At 45.9% G+C, this 23,107-nt stretch overlaps 2 protein-coding genes across 2 annotated transcripts in view; one reads left to right on the plus strand and one right to left on the minus strand.

Annotated features, from left to right (window-relative positions):
- LOC141027650 (uncharacterized) overlaps window positions 1–11,981 on the plus strand; it is a 51,551-nt gene extending 39,570 nt beyond the window's left edge. Inside the window, exons 2-3 of the mRNA XM_073504798.1 lie at window positions 10,580–11,666; window positions 11,944–11,981. Coding sequence (XP_073360899.1) covers window positions 10,580–11,666; window positions 11,944–11,981 — 1,125 coding nt within the window. The remainder of the gene's footprint in view (window positions 1–10,579; window positions 11,667–11,943) is intronic.
- Window positions 11,982–15,341: 3,360 nt separating this feature from the next.
- LOC109775115 (uncharacterized) lies at window positions 15,342–17,026 on the minus strand. Its single transcript, XM_020333878.4, has one exon. It carries the CDS (start codon window positions 16,775–16,777, stop codon window positions 15,845–15,847), a length of 933 nt encoding a protein of 310 aa, XP_020189467.1. The 5' UTR covers window positions 16,778–17,026; the 3' UTR covers window positions 15,342–15,844.
- Between the last annotated feature and the right edge of the window lie 6,081 nt (window positions 17,027–23,107).

Genomic DNA, 23,107 nt, shown 5'->3' on the forward strand with positions numbered 1-23,107 from the left:
GCGGCCCAAATGCTTGGAGTGCTGGAAGGCCCAAAGGCCTGATAAATTTTCTGAAGAGCCAGGGGTAGCCGGTTTGGCTACCCGTGGCCACTTACTCCGACAGTCGTGATCCAAATCACCGATGATCCTAGCGCCGAACGGACGACACCTACGCGTTCAACACACGTACGGAGCATGGACGTCTCCTCCTTCTTGATCCAGCAAGGGGGGAGGAGAGGTTGATGGGGATCCAGCAGCACGACGGCGTGGTGGTGGAAGTAGCGGGATTCCAACAGGGCTTCGCCAAGCGCTGCGGGAGGAGGGAGATGTGTCACGGGAGGGAGAGGGAGGCACCAGGGCTTGGGGTGCTGCTCCCATGCGCCTCCCCACTATATATAGGGGTGGAGGGAGCTGGTTTCTTGCCCTCCAAGTCCATTGGGGCGCTGGCAAAGGTGGGGGAAAGAAATCCCATCCTTTCCCTTCCCCACCGATTGTTATCCCCCCTTTTTTCGGGATCTTGACCTTATCCCTTCGGGATATGATCTTATTCCTTCTAAGGTGGGATCTTGGCGCGCCTTGACCAGGGGTGTGGGGCCTTGCCCCCACTACCCATGTTCATGTGGGTCCCCCCATGCAGATGGGCCCCATTTTGGAACCTTCTAGAACCTTCCCGGTACAATACCGAAAAATCCCGAACATTTTCCGGTGGCCAAAATAGGACTTCCCATATATAAATCTTTACCTCCGGACCATTCCGGAACTCCTCGTGACGTCAGGGTTCTCATCCGGGACTCCGAACAACTTTTGGTTAACCGCATACTAATATCTCTACAACTCTAGCGTCACCGAACCTTAAGTGTGTAGACCCTACGGGTTTGGGTGACATGCAGACATGACCGAGACGACTCTCCGGTCAATAACCAACAACGGGATCTGGATACCCATGTTGGCTCCCACGTGTTCCACGATGATCTCATCAGATGAACCACGATGTCGAGGATTCAATCAATCCCGTATACAATTCCCTTTGTCAATTGGTACGTTACTTGCCCGAGATTCAATCGTCGGTATCCCAATACCTTGTTCAATCTCGTTACCGGCAAGTCACTTTACTCGTACCGTAATGCATGATCCCGTGACCAAACACTTGGTCACATTGAGCTCATTATGATGATGCATTACCGAGTGGGCCCAGAGATACCTCTCCGTCATACGGAGTGACAAATCCCAGTCTCGATTCGTGCCAACCCAACAGACACTTTCGGAGATACCTGTAGTGCACCTTTATAGCCACCCAGTTACGTTGTGACGTTTGGTACAACCAAAGCATTCCTACGGTATCCGGGAGTTGCACAATCTCATGGTCTAAGGAAATGATACTTGACATTAGAAAAGCTCTAGCAAACGAACTACACGATCTTGTGCTATGCTTAGGATTGGGTCTTGTCCATCACATCATTCTCCTCATGATGTGATCCCGTTATCAATGACATCCAATGTCCATGGTCAGGAAACCATAACCATCTATTGATCAACGAGCTAGTCAACTAGAGGCTTACTAGGGACATGTTGTGGTCTATGTATTCACACATGTATTACGGTTTCCAGTTAATACAATTATAGCATGAACAACAGACAATTATCATGAACAAGGAAATACAATAATAACCATTTTATTATTGCCTCTAGGGCATATTTCCAACAGTCTCCCACTTGCACTAGAGTCAATAATCTAGTTCACATCACCATGTGATTAACACACAAAGTTCACTAGAGTCAATAATCTAGTCCACATCACCATGTGATTAATACTCAATGAGTTCTAGGGTTTGATCATGTTATGCTTACGAGAGATGTTTTAGTCAACGGGTCTGCAACATTCAGATCCGTGTGTGCTTTACAAATCTCTATGTCATCTTGTAGATGTAGCTACCACGCGCTACTTGGAGCTATTCCAAATAACTGCTCTACTATACGAATCCGGTTTACTACTCAGAGTCATCCGGATTAGTGTCAAAGTTTGCATCGACGTAACCCTTTACGACGAATTGTTTTACCACCTCCATAATCGAGAAAATTCCTTAGTCCACTGGAAACTAAGGATAAGTTCGACCGCTGTCATGTGATCCATTCCCGGATCACTATTGTACCCCTTGACTAACTCATGGCAAGGCACACTTCAGGTGCGGTACACAGCATAGCATACTGTAGAGCCTACGTCTAAAGCATAGGGGACGACCTTCGTCCTTTCTCTCTCTTTGCCGTGGTCAGGTCTTGAGTCTTACTCAATAATCAAACCTTGTAACACAGCCAAGAACTCCTTCTTTGCTGATCTATTTTGAACTCCTTCAAAATCTTGTCACGGTATGTATTCATTTGAAAGTACTATTAAGCGTTTTTGATCTATCCTTATAGATCTTGATGCTCAATGTTCAAGTAGCTTAATCCAAGTTTTCCATTAAAAACACTTTTCAAATAACCCTGGATGCTTTCCAGAAATTCTACATCATTTCTGATCAACAATATGTTAACAACATATACTCATCAAAAATTCTATAGTGCTCCCACTCACTTCTTTGGAAATACAAGTTTCTCATGAACCTTGTATAAACCCAAAATCTTTGATCATCTCATCAAAGCATTCATTCCAACTCCGAGATGCTTACTCCAATCCTTAGAAGGACTGTTGGAGCTTTGCATACTTGTTAGCATCTTTCAGGATTGACAAAACCTTCTGGTTGTATCACATACAACCTTTCCTCAAGAAAATCGTCGAGGAAACAATGTTTTGACATCCTATCTGCAAGATTTCATAAATAATGCAGTAACTGCTAATATAATTCTAACAGACTCTTAGCATCACTACGAGTGAGAAAGTCTCATCGCAGTCAACTCCTTGAACTTGCCGGAAAACATCTTAATGACAAGTCGAGCTTTCTTAATGGTGACACTTACCATCATTGTCTGTCTTCCCTTTAAAATCCATCTGTACCCAACAGCCTTACGACCATCAAGTAGTTCTTTCAAAGTCTATACTTTGTATTCATACATGGATCCTCTCAGATTTTATGGCCTCAAGCCATTCGTCAGAATCTGGGCCCACCATCGCTTCTCCATAGCTCGTAGGTTCATTGTTGTCTAGCAACATGACTTCCAAGACAGGATTACGTACCACTCTGAAGTAGTACGCATCCTTGTCGTGCTATGAGGTTTGGTAGTGACTTGATCTGAAGTTTCATGATCACTATCATAAGCTTCCACTTCAATTGGTGTAGGTGCCACAGGAACAACTTCATGTGCCCTGCTACACATTAGTTGAAGTGACGGTTCAATGACCTCATCAAGTCTCCACCATCCTCCCACTCAATTGTTTTGAGAGAAACTTTTCCTCGAGAAAGGACCCGTTTCTAGAAACAATCACTTTTGCTTCCAGATCTGAAATAGGAGGTATACCCAACTGTTTTGGGTATTCTATGAAGATGCATTTATCCGCTTTGGGTTCGAGCTTATCAGCCTGAAACTTTTTCACATAAGCGTCGCAGCCCCAAACTTTTAAGAGACGACAGCTTAGGTTTCTCTAAACCATAGTTCATACGGTGTCGTCTCAACGGAATTGCGTGGTGCCCTATTTAAAGTGAATGCGGTTGTCTCTAATGCCTAACCCATAAACGATAGTTGTAATTCGATAAGAGACATCATGGTATGCACCATATCCAATAGGGTACAGTTATGATGTTCGGACACACCATCACAATATGGTGTTCTAGGTGGTATTAGTCGTGAAACAATTTCCACAATTTCTTAATTGTGTGCCAAACTCGTAACTCAGATATTCATCTCTATGATCATATCACAGACATTTTATCCTCTTGTCACGACGATCTTCAACGTCACTCTGAAATTACTTGAACCTTTCAATAATTCAGACTTGTGTTTCATCAAGTAAATATTCTCAGCATCTACTCAAATCATCTGTGAAGTAAGAACATAACGATATCCACTGCGTGCCTCAGCACTCATTGGACTGCACACATCAAATGTATTACTTCCAACAAGTTGCTCTCTTGTTCCATCTTACTGAAAATGAGGCCTTTCAGTCATCTTGCCCATGTGGTATGATTTGCATGTCTCAAGTGATTCAAAATCAAGTGAATCCAAATGATCCATCTGTATGGACTTTCTTCATGCATATATACTAATAGACATGGTTCGCATGTCTCAATCTTTTAAAAAACGAGTGAGTCCAAAGATCCATCAACATGGAGCTTCTTCATGCGTTTTATACCAATATGACTCAAGTGGCAGTGCCACAAGTATGTGGTACTATCATTACTATCTTATATCTTTTGGCATGAACATGTGTATCACTACGATCGAGATTCAATAAACCATTCATTTTAGGTGCAAGACCATTGAAGGTATTATTCAAATAGACAGAGTAACCATTATTCTCCTTTAATGAATAACCGTATTGTGATAAACATAATCCAATCATGTCTATGCTCAACGCAAACACCAAATAACAATTACTCAGGTTTAACCCTAATCTCGATGGTAGAGGGAGCATGCGATGCTTGATCACATCAACCTTGGAAACACTTCCAACACATATCGTCATCTCACCTTTAGCTAGTCTCCGTTTATTCCGCAGCTTTTATTTCGAGTTACTAACACTTAGCAACCGAACCGGTATCTAATACCCTGGTGCTACTAGGAGTACTAGTAAAGTACACATTAATATAATGTATATCCAATATACTTCTGTCGACCTTACTAGCCTTCTCATCTACGAAGTATCTAGGGTAGTTCTGCTTCAGTGACCATTCCCCTCATTTCAGAAGCACTTAGTCTCGGGTTTGGGTTCAACCTTGGGTTTCTTCACTAGAGCAGCAACTGATTTGCCGTTTCATGAAGTATCCCTTCTTGCCCTTGCCCTTCTAGAAACTAGTGGTTTTACTAACCATCAACAATTGATGCTCCTACTTGATTTCTACTTTCGCGGTGTCAAACATCGCGACTTGCTCAAGGATCATCATGTCTATCCCTGATATGTTATAGTTCATCATGAAGCTCTAATAGCTTGGTGGCAGTGACTATGGAGAACCATCACTATCTCATCTAGAAGATTAACTCCCACTCGATTCAAGTGATTGTAGTACTCAGACAATCTGAGCACATGCTCAACGATTGAGCTTTTCTCCCTTAGTTTGCAGGCTTAAGAAACTTGTCAGAGGTCTCATACCTCTTGACGTGGGCACTAGTCTGAAATCCCAATTTCAGCCTTTGGAACATCTCATATGTTCTGCGACGTTTGAAAATCGTCTTTGGTGCCACAATTTTAAACCGTTCAACATTACACACTGAACTATCACGTAGTCATCAAAACGTGTATGTCAGATGTTCGCAACATCCACAAACGACGCTCGAGGTTCAGCACACCGAGTGGTGCATTAAGGACATAAGCCTTCTGTGCAGCAGTGAGGACAATCCTCAGTTTACGGACCCAGTCCGCATAATTGCTACTATCAACTTTCAACTAAATTTTCTCTAGGAACATATCTTATTAGAACTAAAGCGTAAGCTACGGCATTATTTGCAAAGACCTTTTGACTATGTTCATGATAATTAAGTCCATCTGATTATTTAATGAACTCCCACTTAGATAGACATCCCTCTAGTCATCTAAGTGATACATGATCCGAATCGACTAGGTCGTGTTCGATCATCACGTGAGACGGACTAGTCATCATCGGTGAACATCTCCATGTTGATCGTATCTACTATACGACTCATGTTCGACCTTTCGGTCTCTTGTGTTCCGAGGCCATGTCTGTACATGCTAGGCTCGTCAAGTCAACCTAAGTGTTTTGCTTGTGTTCTGAGGCCATGTCTGTACATGCTAGGCTTGTCAACACCCGTTGTATGCGAACGTTAGAATCTATCACACCCGATCATCACGTGGTGCTTCGAAACAACGAACCTTCGCAACGGTGCATAGTTAGGGGGAACACATCTCTTGAAATTTTAGTGAGGGATCATCTTATTTATGCTACCGTCGTTCTAAGCAAATAAGATGTAAACATGACAAACATCACATGCAAATCATAAAGTGACATGATATGGCCAATATCATCTTGCGCCTTTGATCTCCATCTTTGAGGCACGGCATGATCACCTTCGTCACCGGCATGACACCGTGATCTCCATCATCATTATCTCCATCATCGTGTCTTCATGAAGTTGTCTCGCCAACTATTACTTCTACTACTATGGCTAACGGTTAGCAATAAAGTAAAGTAATTACATGGCGTTTTCATTGACACGCAGGTCATACAATAAATTAAGACAACTCCTATGGTTCCTGCCGGTTGTCATACTCATCGACATGCAAGTCGTGATTCCTATTACAAGAACATGATCAATCTCATACATCACATATATAATTCATCACATCCTTTTGGCCATATCACATCACATAGCATACCCTGCAAAAACAAGTTAGACGTCTTCTAATTGTTGTTGCATGTTTTACGTGGCTGCTATGGGTTTCTAGCAAGAGCATTTCTTACCTACGCAAAAGCCACAACGGTGATATGCCAATTGCTATTTACCCTTCAAAAGGACCCTTTTCATCAAATCTGAGCCAACTAAAGTGGGAGAGACAGACACCCGCTAGCCACCTTATGCATCAAGTGCATGTCAGTCGGTGGAACCTGTCTCACGTAAGAGTACGTGTAAGGTCGGTCCGGGCCGCTTCATCCCACAATGCCGCCGAATCAAGATAATACTAGTAACGGCAAGCAAATTGAACAAATCATCGCCCACAACTACTTTGTGTTCTACTCGTGCATAGAATCTACGCATAGACCTGGCTCTGATACCACTGTCGGGGAACGCAGCAGAAATTCAAAATTTTCCTACGTGTCACCAAGATCAATCTAGGAGATGCTAGCAATGAGAGGGGAGGAGTGCATCTACATATCCTTGTAGATCGCGAGCGGAAGCGTTCAAGAGAACGGGGTTGATGGAGTCGTACTCGTCGTGATCCAAATCACCGATGATCCTAGCGCCGAACGGACGGCACCTCCGCGTTCAACACACGTACGGAGCAGCGACGTCTCCTCCTTCTTGATCCAGCAAGGGGGGAGGAGAGGTTGATGGAGATCCAGCAGCACGACGGCGTGGTGGTGGAAGTAGCGGGATTCCAACAGGGCTTCGCCAAGCGCTGCGGGAGGAGGGAGATGTGTCACGGGAGGGAGAGGGAGGCGCCAGGGCTTGGGGTGCTGCTCCCATGCGCCTCCCCACTATATATAGGGGTGGAGGGGGCTGGTTTCTTGCCCTCCAAGTCCATTGGGGCGTTGGTAAAGGTGGGGGAAAGAAATCCCATCATTTCCCTTCCCCACCGATTTTTATCCCCCTTTTTTAGGGATCTTGTTCTTATCCCTTCGGGATATGATCTTATTCCTTCTAAGGTGGGATCTTGGTGCGCCTTGACCAGGGGTGTGGGGCCTCGCCCCCACTACCCACGTTCATGTGGGTCCCCCCATGTAGGTGGGCCCCACTTCGGAACCTTCTAGAACCTTCCCGGTACAATACCGAAAAATCCCGAACATTTTCCGGTGGCCAAAATAGGACTTCCCATATATAAATCTTTACCTCCGGACCATTCCGGAACTCCTCGTGATGTCCGGGATCTCATCCGGGACTCCGAACAACTTTCAGTTAACCGCATACTAATATCTCTACAACTCTAGCGTCACCAAACCTTAAGTGTGTAGACCCTACGGGTTCGGGAGACATGCAGACATGACCGAGACGACTCTCCGGTCAATAACCAACAGCGGGATCTGGATACCCATGTTGGCTCCCACATGTTCCACGATGATCTCATCGGATGAACCGCGATGTCTAGGATTCAATCAATCCCGTATACAATTCTCTTTGTCAATCGGTACGTTACTTGCCCGAGATTCGATCGTCGGTATCCCAATACCTTGTTCAATCTCGTTACCGGCAAGTCACTTTACTCGTACCGTAATGCATGATCCCGTGACCAAAGACTTGGTCACATTGAGCTCATTATGATGATGCATTACCGAGTGGGCCCAGAGATACCTCTCCGTCATACGGAGTGACAAATCCCAGTCTCGATTCGTGCCAACCCAACAGACACTTTCGGAGATACCTGTAGTGCACCTTTATAGCCACCCAGTTACATTGTGAAGTTTGGTACACCCAAAGCATTCCTACGGTATCCGGGAGTTGCACAATCTCATGGTCTAAGGAAATGATACTTGACATTAGAAAAGCTCTAGCAAACGAACTACACGATCTTGTGCTATGCATAGGATTGGGTCTTGTCCATCACATCATTCTCCTAATGATGTGATCCCGTTATCAATGACATCCAATGTCCATGGTCAGGAAACCATAACCATCTATTGATCAACGAGCTAGTCAACTAGAGGCTTACTAGGGACATGTTGTGGTCTATGTATTCACACATGTATTACGGTTTCCAGTTAATACAATTATAGCATGAACAACAGACAATTATCATGAACAAGGAAATACAATAATAACCATTTTATTATTGCCTCTAGGGCATATTTCCAACAATATTCCCTTCACTACGCGCAAGCTGTCCCAAAATATCTACCCACCTAACGGTCATATCATTGAAGGGCATTTATGTCTTATCATGTCGGGCTTCTCCCTAGGCTATAAATAGCCGCCCCCTACAACCACTAGTTGGTTGGCTGCTCCGAGAGAAATTGCCACTTATCATTGAGAGCATCCCACCCTCCGAGGACTTTGAGCGAAAATCATCAAGTGAGGAAAACCCAAACCCAAACACCTACAAACCCAAAGTGATTGAGCATCACTGAAGAGATTGTTCCTGTGTGGAACCGACGCTTGTTACATTTGAGGATTGTGTATCCTCCAGACGGTTAGGCGTCATGGTCTAGAGCATCCAAGAGGAAATTGTGGATCGCCGAGTGACCGAGTCTATGAAGGTTTGGAAGTCACCTGAAGACTTTCCACGAGTGATTGGGCGAGGTCTGTGTGATCTTAGCTCAAGGAGAATACAGTGAGGACTGTGTGTCCTCAGGTTTAAATACCTAGCCGCTCCAACCAGACGTACAACTGTCACAGCAGTTGGAACTGGTCTACCAAATCATCGTCTTCACCAAGCTACTGGTTCTCTTTCCTCAACCCTTAATTTCCTCATTCTTGTGTTGATGTACTTGATCATTACTGTTTGGAGACTTTGGCTGAAGACTTTCTCAATTTTCTCAATCCTAATTCTTCAGTCACTTTGTCTTCAGCCTGCTTATCCTGGTTATATGCTTCCTATACTCTGTGCTTGTCTTCATTTTACCATGATGATTCTGTTACTACTCTGTTACGCTTGCATCTGAGTACTTATTGCAATGTAGTTGTTCGTGACTTAGAAATTCCTCACCTTGAATTTCCTCAGTGACGAATTTGTAAAAATCGGCTATTAACCCCTCCTCCTCTAGTCGATATAACGCACTTTCAAGGAACATGCAATCCGATTTGGTACAGCCACTCCCCCGTGGTCATGCACGGGGTGGGATGGGTGGTAGCACGTTGACTCATGGCATGTTGTGGATCGTGAGAGGTGAAAAAGGATACAAGCCCCATGTAGTCAATCAAGAAAAATTAATGAAAGGTTGTTCGGTAGACAATCATCATAAAACTAGATGATGCCCCATACATTGCTGCAGGAAATCTTGCAAAATAAATGCATAAATATTTGTAAAAAAGACATCAAAACTAATGAAAGAAAAATGTAATCTGAAAACATACAAAGGGTATAAAAAATTAAATTTCAATTAAAATAATACCGTTTCGAGCAAAAATGTAAAAGGTCAATGACATAGATATGCTAGAATCACCCAACATATATATCCTCAATACAAAATCTAGTGCAAAAAATAAATTGCAAATAATTGACATGCATGAATTTATGATTTGGCTGCATTGCATGCATGCAAATAATAGGATTTATGACTTGCTTATGTGGCATGGTTGCATGGCTAGAAAAAATAGGTAATGAGTTGTAGCTATTTAGGAATAGAAAATTCCCAACTGTTAGAGACCTACTGTCCGACGGCTCATGATAACCTTGGCGTGCAAGTTAAACTCCCACCAAATAGATAGTTTCCATATTACAGTCTCATTGTATTTATACCAAACTCTGTAACTCTCCTGTATATTATATAAGAAGGGGCTAAACCGAGGCAGGCATCAAGCTGCCCAGTTTATCAATCTTACATGGTATCAGAGAACTCCGATCCTCCTCCTCTAGACCCAGCCGCCGCATCTCCCTTGCCCTAGCAACAACAGCCGCCGTCCTCTCCCTCCACCATACCCTGCCGCTGCATCGCTCCAACACCCCAACCCCTCCCACCTCGCCATGGCGTCCGCTGATGAGCTCAAGAAACTTGAAGAAGAACTCAAGAACCGCGAGTCCCTCCTTTAGGCTCGCAAGGAAGAACTCCAGCGCCAAGCCGATGAATGAGGAAAGGCCGTCCTTCCCCCTGCTGCCTCTACATATGCTGCCTCCGTCAAGACGTTCGTCCCCATCACCCTCGATCTCCAGGACTCCAACTATGCCAAGTGGCGCGAGCTCTTTCTCGTTGCTCTCAGCCGCAACGGCCTCTCGGCGCACGTTCTCTCCGAGAGCACCCCGTCGGACACCTCCTCCAATTCTGATTGGGGCCGCGACGACTTCACTGTCCTCTCTTGGATATATGGCTCGATCGCTCTCGAGCTCTTCGGCACCATCATGAAGCCCGGCTCCACGGCGAAGCAGATTTGGGATGCCATAGCCAACCTCTTCCGCGACAACAAGAAGAGCCGTGCCCTAGCTGTCGATGCTGAATTCTGCAATACTGCTCAAGGGGACATGACGATCTCCGACTATTGTGCAAATCTCAAGTCTCTCTCCGATGCTCTCGATGATGTTGGTCAGCCGGTCACCGACGACACTCTCGTGCTTACCTTGCTCCGTGGACTCAACGAGCAGTATTCCCATCTACGCTCGTTCCTGCCGTTCCAAGTGTCGTTCCCGTCCTTCCTTCAAACTCGCTCTGCCCTCATTCTTGAAGAAGCCCAGAAGAAAACCGACGCCAAGAATTCTGCCGCCACCGCCTTGTGGGCCAGTGGCAACAACGTCCTTCCCAACGCCGGTGGCGAACGCGCTCCACCTCCCAGTGATGGACGCAACTTCTCCAATGATCGCCGCAGCTCCCCATCCTTCTTTGTTGGATGTGGGGGAAGCAACACCAGCAGCCGTGGCCGCGGCTGGGGCGGCCGAGGCTGCCGTGACACTCCCTGGATGTACAACCCTTGGACCGGCCAGCCTACTCGCCTTCATCTTCTACAGCAGTCGTCATCATCGCATCAACACCTCCAAGCATCTCCTCTAGCTTGGTCGCCTCGCCCCTGGCTCCCCTCAGCTCCGGGGGTCCTCGGTCCTCGACCCACCGTGCCCTCGCTCCAAGCCTATGCGGCCTACGGTCACGGCCATGCTGCAGCACCTTCCGGCTACAGCATGAGCAACCATGCAACACCCTACAACAACTTTAATCAGCAGCAGGTCGACCCGGCTCTCATCACCGCGCTCAACAACATGCAACTCCCGGCAACCAAGAGTGGTACATGGACTCCGGTGCATCCTCCCACATGGCATCTAACCCTGGTATACTCTCCACTTACACCCCTTCTAATGCTCACACAATCACCGTCAGTAACGGTGCTTCCTTACCTATCTCTCATATTGGTTCCCACACTCTACCCTCTCTGTCTCAACCTCTCTATTTAAATCATGTCCTCGTTGTTCCTCACATAATCAAGAATCTTCTCTCTGTTCGTCAACTCACAACTGATAATTATGTTTCTATTGAGTTTGACCCTTGGGGTTTTTCTGTGAAGGCACTTCCTACTCGGATCGAGATTCTTCGATGCAATAGCTCCGGACCACTCTACTCCATATGTCCACCATCACCACCCGAATCCCACATCATCACCGTCTCCCTCGACATCTGGCATCGTCGTTTGGGTCATCCCGGTTATCACACCATGAAGCGTCTCCGCCACCATCAGAATGTTCCATCTTCTAGAGTTACACCATCTATATGTCATGCTTGTCAACTTGGACGTCATGTTCGATTGCCCTTTTATCCTTCGACTTCATATACTGTTAAACCCTTTGCTTTACTACATTGTGATCTTTGGACATCTCCTGTAGCCAGCACTTCTGGTTATCTATATTATCTTGTTATAGTTGATGATTATACTCATTACTTTTGGACGTTTCCTCTTCGGAAAAAATCCGATGTCTATGCCACATTTCTTACTTTTCATGCCTATGCCCGCACCCAGTTTGACCTACCCATTGTTGCCATCCAAAGTGACAATGGTCGTGAATTTGACAATACCAAGTTTGACTCTTTCTGTGCTTCCCAAGGTATCACCTTTTGATTTTCTTGTCCCTATACCTCTCAACAAAATGGCAAAGCCGAACGAGCAATTCGCACCACCAATAATGTCATCCGCACACTTCTCATTCAAGCCTCTCTCCCACCATCCTTTTGGGCCGAAGCTCTTCACATTGCCACCTTCCTCATCAATATTCGTCCCACTTCGTCTACCAATTTTCTCACTCCATATACTCTACTCTTAGGTACTACACCACCATACAACAGCCTCCGTGTCTTTGGCTGCCTATGTTATCCAAATACCACCTCTACATCCGCTAACAAACTCTCTCCACGTTCCACAAAATGTGTCTTCCTTGGGTATCCCTCTCGACACAAAGGTTATCAGTGTCTTGATCTCATCGCTCGTCGTATCATTATTTCTCGCCACGTAGTTTTTGACGAGTCCACTTTTCCATATGAACCATCACCATCTCCTACTCCACCCCGTTGCACTGAAATTTTTGATCCACCCATTATACATACCTCTTCTCCATCCGCATCTGATATGCATGCACCTATACCCACGATGCATGCACCCCCTACACCCGCTACGCATGCACCCCCTAGCCCCCACTCTCCAACGCCGGACCCTCCCTCCCCCTCCACGCCACCTACACCACTCACGCCGGCTACCCCTCCTGCCACGCCGGCTACTGCCCCTGCCACTCCGGCCACCCCTCCTACCACATCTTCGCCCCCAGCTCCACCGCCGCCACCTCCTGCACCTCTTTATCGCACACGCGCCACTACCGGTCGCCTCCCACCACCCATTGATCGCCTCAACCTTTCAGCTCTAGCCTCTTCCCCTCTTCCTCATAACTATCTTATAGCCCTTCGGGACCCCAATTTGCGTCAAGCCATGCAGGAGGAGTTTGATGCTCTTACACTAAATAAAACATGGGTCTTGGTTCCTCCGCCATCTGGGGTAAATATTGTGAGTGGAAAGTGGATCTTCCGTCATAAATATAATGCCGATGGCTCTCTCTCACGTCACAAAGCTCGCTGGGTTGTTCGTGGCTTCTCTCAACAACTGGGGGTTGATTTCGATGAAACATTTAGCCCTGTCATCAAACCGACCACTATTCGTATTGTTCTTTCTCTAGCCATCTCACAATCTTGGCCTATCCACCAACTTGATGTAAAAAATGCCTTCCTTCATGGTCATCTTAATGAGGTAGTCTATAGCCAGCAACCATCTGGTTTCATTGATCCTCGTCATCCCACTCACGTTTGTCGTCTCCTCAAATCCTTATATGGGCTCAAACAGGCGCCCCGTGCCTGGTTCCAACGCTTTGCATCCTTTGCTCGTTCCATCGGGTTCACTGAACCCAAATCTGATGCTTCTCTTTTCATCTTCCATCAAGGTCCTTCCACGGCCTATCTTCTTCTCTATGTCGATGATATTGTTCTCACCGCATCCTCCTTATCTTTCCTTACTACCATCACCAATTCCATGGCTCGTGAGTTTGCCATGAAGGACCTTGGTCCCATTCATCACTTTCTCGGTATCTCAGTTACTCGTTCGGCTTCTGGTCTTCATCTCTCTCAACGGCAATATATCCTTGACATCTTATCTCGTGCTGGTATGCGCGACTGTCACTCGGTTACTACCCCTATTGATACTAACGCCAAACTTCCTTCCTCTACTGGTCCTCCGGTCCCCGATCCTTCTCTCTATCGTAGCCTTGCCGGTGCACTCCAATATGCTACTCTCACTCGCCCGGACATTGCTTACGCTGTCCAGCAAGTCTGTCTTCATATGCATGACCCTCGTGAACCTCACTTTTCTCTCATTAAATGCATCTTTCGCTATCTTAATGGCACCCTCGATCATGGTCTTTCTTTACACCGCACTTCTACACATTCTCTTACCGCCTACTCAGATGTTGATTGAGCTGGATGCCCGGATACACGTCGCTCCACTTCGGGATTTTGCATGTATCTTGGAGATAATCTCGTCTCCTGGTCCGCCCGACGGCAGACGACAGTCTCTCGATCTAGCGCAGAGGCCGAGTACAGAGCTGTTGCTGCGGCCGTTGCCGAGTCCTGCTGGGTTCGTCAGTTATTACAAGAGCTTCACAGGCCCATCTCGACTGCTACAATCGTCTGTTGCGACAACGTAAGCGCGGTATACTTGTCAGCTAACCCGGTACAACATCGTCGCACGAAACATATCGAGTTAGACATTCATTTTGTCCGGGAGAAGGTCGCCCTCGGAGCAGTTCGTGTTCTTCATGTTCCGTCAGCTCTGCAATTTGCGGACATCTTCACCAAGGGTTTACCTACGGCTCTCTTCCGCGATTTTCGGTCCAGTCTTCAGGTCACTCCTGTTCCCGGCTCAGACTGCGGGGGCGTGTTAGAGACCTACTGTCCGACGGCTCATGATAACCTTGGCGTGCAAGTTAAACTCCCACCAAATAGATAGTTTCCTTATTACAGTCTCATTATATTTATACCAAACTCTGTAACTCTCCTGTATATTATATAAGAAGGGGCTGAACCGAGGCAGGCATCAAGCTGCCCAGTTTATCAATCTTACACCAACAATGGCACACAACAAAATCACAGGCTATTTATCAGACTAGTACATTCCATCCGCTAGTTTAATTAAATTTCAAATTTTTGATAAAACTCCAAGGCTTGGCCAGGTATTGTTTTCTCTATAAACGGGTTGGTCATTTGGAGATCTGTCCCCTGGTCCTCCCGTCCAAGACCACGATACATTCTTCTTCCCATGTCCAACAAGAAAAGCAACAAAATCACTGTTTCTGCAAAAATTTGACAAGCTTAAACAGTTGTACTAGCTTCTACGCAGCACTCCCACTCACAGTCTCAAAGACCCCACGCATATACCAAGCATGAATATATCCGGTGCAGTCATAATCAGACATAAACTTACGACGGTACAGTGATATAATCAAACATAAACTTACGACTACAGCAACTTACTACTGCTAAACTACTGTACTACTTAAGTCAAATCTTCTTCACGTTGCTACCACCCTGGAGCATTTAGATCACTAAAATAGTGATCTAAATATTAGTTTAGTACTACCCAGCACTCCTAGTCAGAGTCTCACAGACCCCCACCCATATAATCTCCCAAGCATGCATATCCGGTGCAGTGATAATCACACATAAACTTACGACGCTACAGTGATAATCACACATAAACTTACAACTAGAGCAACTTACTACTAATCTACTGTACTACTTAAGTCAAATCTTCTTCACGTAGCTACCACCGTGGAATCGTGGACAGGATGCAGCTAGCTAGGCAGAGTTGCTGCAATCTGCTTCGTCTGAGACGGGCTCCAGCAGCTCCACGCCGGTGTGACGGCGGCCGCTCGTACTCAGTCGAGGTGAACCTTGTCGACGACCTCGTGGTGGTGGTTCTTGCACACCATGTAGACCACCGGCTCCGCCACCAGCGTCAACAGCACCACCGCGCACAGAGCTACCGCCATCGCCGCCCCGGCGGCCAGCTGGAACCCGAGGCCGAGGCCCAGCGCGTCGTCCACCACCAGAGCCGGGAAAGCCACCAGCACGGCGAAGATGCAGCCGTCGAGCGTGACGAAGACGCCGGCGGCCTCCCAGAACTTGCCGGCGAGGAGCGCACGGCTCTTGCGCAGGGCGCGGAAGAGCATGGCATCCTCGAGCAGGGACACCACGCAGGCCAGCTGGCAGACCACGGCGACGTAGGCCGCGCCGGCGAGGCACGCGGCCCATGCGAGCAGGTGCATCGTCAGCATGATCTTGTCCTTGTCCGGAGCGGCAAGCAGGTCCTGGAGCTGGAGCGCCAAGCAGGTCCTGCAGCTGGCGACGAAGAGGGAGGTGTCGACCACGAGAAAGGGGACCGCGGCGAGGAGCAACGTGCAGCCGAGCCGCGTGAGCTGGACCGTGGGGAACCCCCTGAGGACGCGATCGGCGGCGCGGAGGTCGCCCCCGGTGCAGTAGAGGGAGGCGACGCAGAAGACGTAGGCGGCGGTGCAGAGGAGCACGAGCAGGAGGACAAGGCCGGTGGAGACGGCCACGAAGAGGAAGAAGGCGAGCCGGTCGGTGACGAGGCGGAGGAGGCTGGGGCCGTCGTGGTGGAGGTCGGCGAGGACGCGGGAGCAGAGGGCGCGGATGGCGGCGGAGGTGGCGAGCAAGAGCGCGGAGAGCAGCGGGGGACCCAGGTTGACGAAGTTGGGGAGCATGGCGCGGCGGATCACACGGCAGGTCTCCCGGCAGACGCCGGCGAGGCCGAGGCCGCCGAGAGCCTGCTGCTTTGGTGTCCACTCCATCGATCGGCGAGCACGTAGGGAGGAGGGTGGTGGTTGAGGAGAAGGAAAGTGAGTTACTACTGACTGCTACTGAAGAGAAGAGGATGAGCAGACCGCGAGGAACAGGGGAAAGGGAATGAACATCGAAATGCTCGCCCGTTGGTGGCCGTGACGTGTCAGAGAGAGAGAGAGAGAGAGTTCACGTGAGAGTGCAGAAGCAAGGCCAACCTCACCGCGTCGATCGTGCGTGTCTGCTTATTCGGACCGGGCTGTGCTTGCTTAGCAGTGTCAGTGATCGGTCCAATTAGCAATGGCAAAATCGATTTTCATTTAACGTACGTGTGTGTGCATCTATGATTTTTTGTGGGGATTTAATGATTTATAGAAACATGCAATTAATTAGGTGGCCATTTTCACCCGCGCCGGAGAGAAGCTCAAGGCGTTCCCAGCGTTTTCCTCATCTAGCTAGTCTATCGTTCTAGCTGCACCGGAATGGCCACATCACATGGGAGCGCAGAGGGGGGACCAGGGAGAGGGCCTCAGCGCGTCGTGCCTGCCTTGCGACGCGCACCATAATGCATTGTTCCGGAATGGAAATATGGTGGGCAAACAGCTCGATGGTGAAATGCATCCGGATACTTACCTCTATAGTCATGGCCATGGGCAGCCAGGCCCGAACGGCCCACCCGGCCCGGAAAAGCCCGACCCGATGCTGCACCTGAGCCGGGCCCGGGCCTAGAATTTGAACCCAAAGGCTGGGCTGGGCTAGGCCCACTTTGTGGTTTAATGAAGGGGCCCGCCCGAGGCCCAGCGGGCTTTATCAATTTCTGGCCAGGCTTGGGCCCAAAAACCAGGCCTGACGGCTGGGTCGGGCCGAGCTCGGGCCTAGGTTTTCTGCCTCGGGCTTTGGTAGGCCCGGACCGAAGCCCGGCCCGGCAGATGCCTAGCTATACCTCCACCCACCTTTTTCTACTGAATAATCCTACACCCCTCTACCCACCTTTTTCTACTGAATAATCCTACGAAAAAGGGTTTCCCCCCGCTTTATATTATAAAGCAAAGAACCAAGCATCCAACATAGCAGTACAAAGTACAATCAAGTCAAAGAGTCACGCTGGGGGCACAACAAGACAAGCCCCAAAGAAAGCTAAAAAGAGAAGCTAATCCGGCTCGGGAGGTGGTGGCGGTGGTGGAGCAAAAGCCGACGCCGAGGAACGAAGACCCGCAATGATGTTGTCGATGACGTCTCGGTCGCGCCGCTTGCTAAGCGGTCTCCAGAGCTGTAAAAAGACACACATTTTATAGATCACATCAGTCACACGACACGGAATTACGCGTTCGATGACTAGTTTATTGCAGGTACACCAAAGGGACCAAGCAAGGGTACCCAGAGCCACCCAAATAGGGGCGCGACTAGTGCAGGGAAGTCTAAGGACCTCCCCAAACAAATCCGGGAGGTTGTCATGGCACCAACTGTCACCAACCACCTACCGGAAGCAACTCCATAAGAACTGCGTCGCCGGGCACCGGAAGAAGATGTGGTTGCAGTCTTCCGGTACCGGACAAATGGGGCAGAGGCCATCCACATGGCCATTACGTTTACGGACCTCTGTGCCTGAGAGAAGGCGACCTCTAACCCATTGCCATAGAAATATGCGGATCTTCAAGGGGAGTTTGATCTCCCAAAGCACCGATAGTACCACCGGACCAGGAGTGGGAGCAATCGCCTGGTCCAGGGATCTAGTCGAGAATCTGTCGCTTGGCTCGAGGTGCCAAGATAGGACATCGGGCTCTAGAGAGGGGGAGAGAAGAAGCCATCTAGCTAATAACTATGGACCCGAAGGTCTTAGGTAAACTACTCACACATCATCGGAGAGGCTATGGTGTTGATGTAGAAGCCCTCCGTGATCGATGCCCCCTCCGGCGGAGCTCCGGAACAGGCCCCAAGATGGGATCTCAGGGGTACAGAAGGTTGTGGCGGTGGAATTAGGTTTTTGGCTCCGTATCTGGTAGTTTGGGGGTACGTAGGTATATAGAGGAGGAAGGAGTACGTCGATGGAGCAACAGGGGGCCCATGAGGGTGGAGGGCGCGCCCAGGGGGGTAGGCGTGCCCCCTACCTCGTGCCCTCCTGGTTGATGTCTTGAGGTAGGGTCCAAGTCCTCTGGATCACGTTCATTCCGAAAATCACGTTCCCGAAGGTTTCATTCCGTTTGGACTCCGTTTGATATTCTTTTTCCGCGAAACTCTGAAATAGGCAAAAAACAACAATTCTGGGCTGGGCCTCCGGTTAATAGGTTAGTCCCAAAAATAATATAAAAGTGTATAATAAAGCCCATTAATGTCCAAACTAGAATATAATATAGCATGAAACAATAAAAAATTATAGATACGTTGGAGACGTATCAAGCATCCACAAGCTTAATTCCTGCTCGTACTCGAGTAGGTAAATGATAAAAACAGAATTTTTGATGTGGAATGCTACTTGGCATAATTTCAATGTAATTCTTCTTAATTGTGGTATGAATATTCAGATCCGAAAGATTCAAGAGAAAAGTTTAATATTCACATAAAAATAATAATACTTCAAGCATAGTAACTAAGCAATCATGTCTTCTCAAAATAACATGGCCAAAGAAAGTTATCCCTACAAAATCATATAGTCTGGCTATGCTCTATCTTCACCATACAAAATATTTAAATCATGCACAACCCCGATGACAAGCCAAGCAATTGTTTCATACTTTTAGTGTTCTCAAACTTTTCAATCTTCACGCAATACATGAGCGTGAGTCATGGACATAGCACTATATGTGGAATAGAATGGTGGTTGTGGAGAAGACAAAAAAGGGAGAAGATAGTCTCACATCAACTAGGCGTATCAACGGGCTATGGAGATGCCCATTAATAGATATCAATGTGATGAGTAAGGGATTGCCATGTAGCGGATGCACTAGAGCTATAAGTATATGAAAGCTCAACAAAAGGAACTAAGTGGGTGTGCATCCAACTCGCTTGCTCACGAAGACCTAGGACATTTTGAGGAAGCCCATCATTGAAATATACAAGCCAAGTTCGGTAACGAAAAATTTCCCACTAGTATATGAAAGTGATATCATAGGAGACTTTCTATCATGAAGATCATGGTGCTACTTTGAAGCACAAGTGTGGTTAAAGGATAGTAACATTGTCCCTTCTCTCTTTTTCTCTCATTTTTTTATTTGGGCCTTTTTTTATGGCCTCTTTTTTTTCGTCCGGAGTCTCATCCCGACTTGTGGGGGAATCATAGTCTCCATCATCCTTTCCTCACTTGGGACAATGCTCTAAAAATGATGATCATCACACTTTTATTTACTTACAACTCATGAATTACAACTCAATACTTAGAACAAAATATGACTCTATGTGAATGCCTCCGGCGGTGTACCGGGATATGCAATGAATCAAGAGTGACATGTATGAAAGAATTATGAACGGTGGCTTTGCCACAAATACAATGTCAACTACATGACCATGCAAAGCAATATGACAATGATGAAGTGTGTCATAGTAAACGGAACGGTGGTAAGTTGCATGGCAATATATCTCGGAATGGCTATGGAAATGCCATGATAGGTAGGTATGATGGCTGTTTTGAGGAAGGTATATGGTTGGTGTATGATACCGGCGAAAAGTGTGCGGTATTTAGAGAGGCTAGCAATGGTGGAAGGAAGAAAAGTGTGTATAATCCATGGACTCAACATTAGTCATAAAGAACTCATATACTTATTGCAAAAATCTACAAGTTATCAAAGCAAAGTATTACGCGCATGCTCCTAGGGGGATAGATTGGTAGGAAAAGACCATCGCTCGTCCCCGACCGCCACTCATAACGAAGACAATCAATAAATAAATCATGCTCCGACTTCATCACATAACGGTTCACCATACGTGCATGGTACGGGAATCACAAACTTTAACACAAGTATTTCTCAAATTCACAACTACTCAACTAGCATGACTCTAATATCATCATCTCCATATCTCAAAACAATTGTCAAGCATCTAACTTCTCATAGTATTCAACACACTCATAAGAAAATTTCTTTTTTCTGTACTAATCTTGGATGCCTATTATAGTTAAAGCAAACTACCATGCTGTTTTGTAGGACTCTCAAAATAATCTAAGTGAAGCATGAGAGAACAATAGTTTCTATAAAACAAAATCACCACCGTGCTCTAAAATATATAAGTGAAGCACTAGAGCAAAAACTATATAACTCAAAAGATATAAGTGAAGCACATAGAGTATTCTAATAATTTCCGAATCATGTGTGTCTCTCTCAAAAGGTGTGTACATAAAGGATGATTGTGGTAAACTAACAAATAAAGACTCAAATAATACAAGACGTTCCAAGCAAAACACATATCATGTGGTGAATAAAAATATAGCTCCAAGTAAAGTTACCGATGGAAGTAGATGAAAGAGGGGAAGCCTTCCGGGGCATCCCCAAGCTTTGGCTTTTAGGTGTCCTTAGATTATCTTGGGGTGCCATGGGAATCCCCAAGCTTAGGCTCTTGCCACTCGTTGTTCCATAATCCATCAAATCTTTTACCCAAAACTTGAAAACTTCACAACACAAAACTCAGCAGAAAATCTCGTGAGCTCCGTTAGCGAAAGAAAACAAAAGACCACTTCAAGGTACTGTAGTGAACTCATTCTTTATTTATATTGGTGTTAAACCTACTGTATTCCAACTTCCCTATGGTTTATAAACTATTTTACTAGCCATAGATTCATCAAAATAAGCAAACAACACACGAAAAACAGAATCTGTCAAAAACAGAACAGTCTGTAGTAATCTGTAACTAACGCAAACTTCTGGAAGGCCAAAAATTCAGCCAAAATAGGAAGACCTAGACAATTTGTTTTTTGATCAGCAGCAATTGGAATCAATATTTTATCACGTTCTGGTGATTTGTAACAATTGTTTTCGTGAATAGAAAGTTTCTGGAATTTACAGCAAGATCAAATAACTATTATAAAAGAAGATCCTATAGGTTTAACTTGGCAAAAACACTAATTAAAACATAAAAATACATCTAACCAGAGGCTAGATCAAATATTTATTCCTCAACAGAAGCAAAAAGCAAAAAAAAAAACAAAAAAAAAATTGGGTTGCCTCCCAACAAGCGCTATCGTTTAACGCCCTAACTAGGCATTGATAATTCGATGATGCTCACATAAAAGATAGGAATTGAAGCGCAAACAGAGCATCATGAAACACATGACAAACACATCTAAGTCTAACATTCTTTCTATGCATAGGCATCTTATAGGAAAACAAATTATCATAGCAAGCAAAAACTAGCATATGCAAGGAAGCGGAAAGAAACAATAACAATCTCAACATGACGAGAGGTAATTTAGTAACATGAAAATTTCTACAATCATATTTTCCTCTCTCATAATAATTACATGTGGGATGAAAAGCAAATTCAACAATATAGCTATCACATAAAATTTTCTCTACATGATCCACATGCATGCAAAGTTGACACTCTTCCGAAATAGTGGGATTAACATTAACTAAAGTCATGACCTCTCCAAACCTACTTTTACCAAAAAATTCATAAGATTGAATATTCTCCAAATATGTGGGACCTAAAGTTGACACTCTTCCAAACCCACTTTCAATATTATTGCAAACAATATTATCAATCTCATATTCATCATGGGGCTTAAATAAATTTTCAAGATCATAAGAAGAATCACCTCAATCATGATCATTGCAACAAGTAGTAGGCATAGCAAAACTAGCATCCCCAAGCTTAGGGTTTTGCATATTATTAGCACAATTGACATCAACAGAATTTATAGTAAAATCATTGAAATCATGCTTTTCATCGAGGGAACTATCAAGCATGGGTGCAATAGCAACGATCTCATTTTTAACATAAGGAACTATAGCAAATTCGTCTTCATAAATATTGGCATCATGGCCACAAGAATAGCAAGCATCATGTTCATCAAGGTATATTTCAATCAAATCATCAGAATCATCATTATCCGTTTGATATTCTTTTTCCGCGAAACTCTGAAATAGGCAAAAAAACATCAATTCTGGGCTGGGCCTTCGGTTAATAGGTTAGTTCCAAAAATAATATAAAAGTGTATAATAAAGCCCATTAATGTCCAAAACAGAATATAATATAGCATGGAACAATCAAAAATTATAGATACGTTGGAGACGTATCAGCCTCCTTGGTCCTTAGGCTTACAGATCTCGGACAATTTGACCATATGGTACTTCTGTTTATTGTTCTCTCCTGCCCAGAAGAATCGGGAGAGGAGTTTAGTGACCTCATGATGG

Source organism: Aegilops tauschii, chromosome 1, assembly GCF_002575655.3.
Source record: "Aegilops tauschii subsp. strangulata cultivar AL8/78 chromosome 1, Aet v6.0, whole genome shotgun sequence".
Lineage (NCBI taxonomy): Eukaryota > Viridiplantae > Streptophyta > Magnoliopsida > Poales > Poaceae > Aegilops > Aegilops tauschii.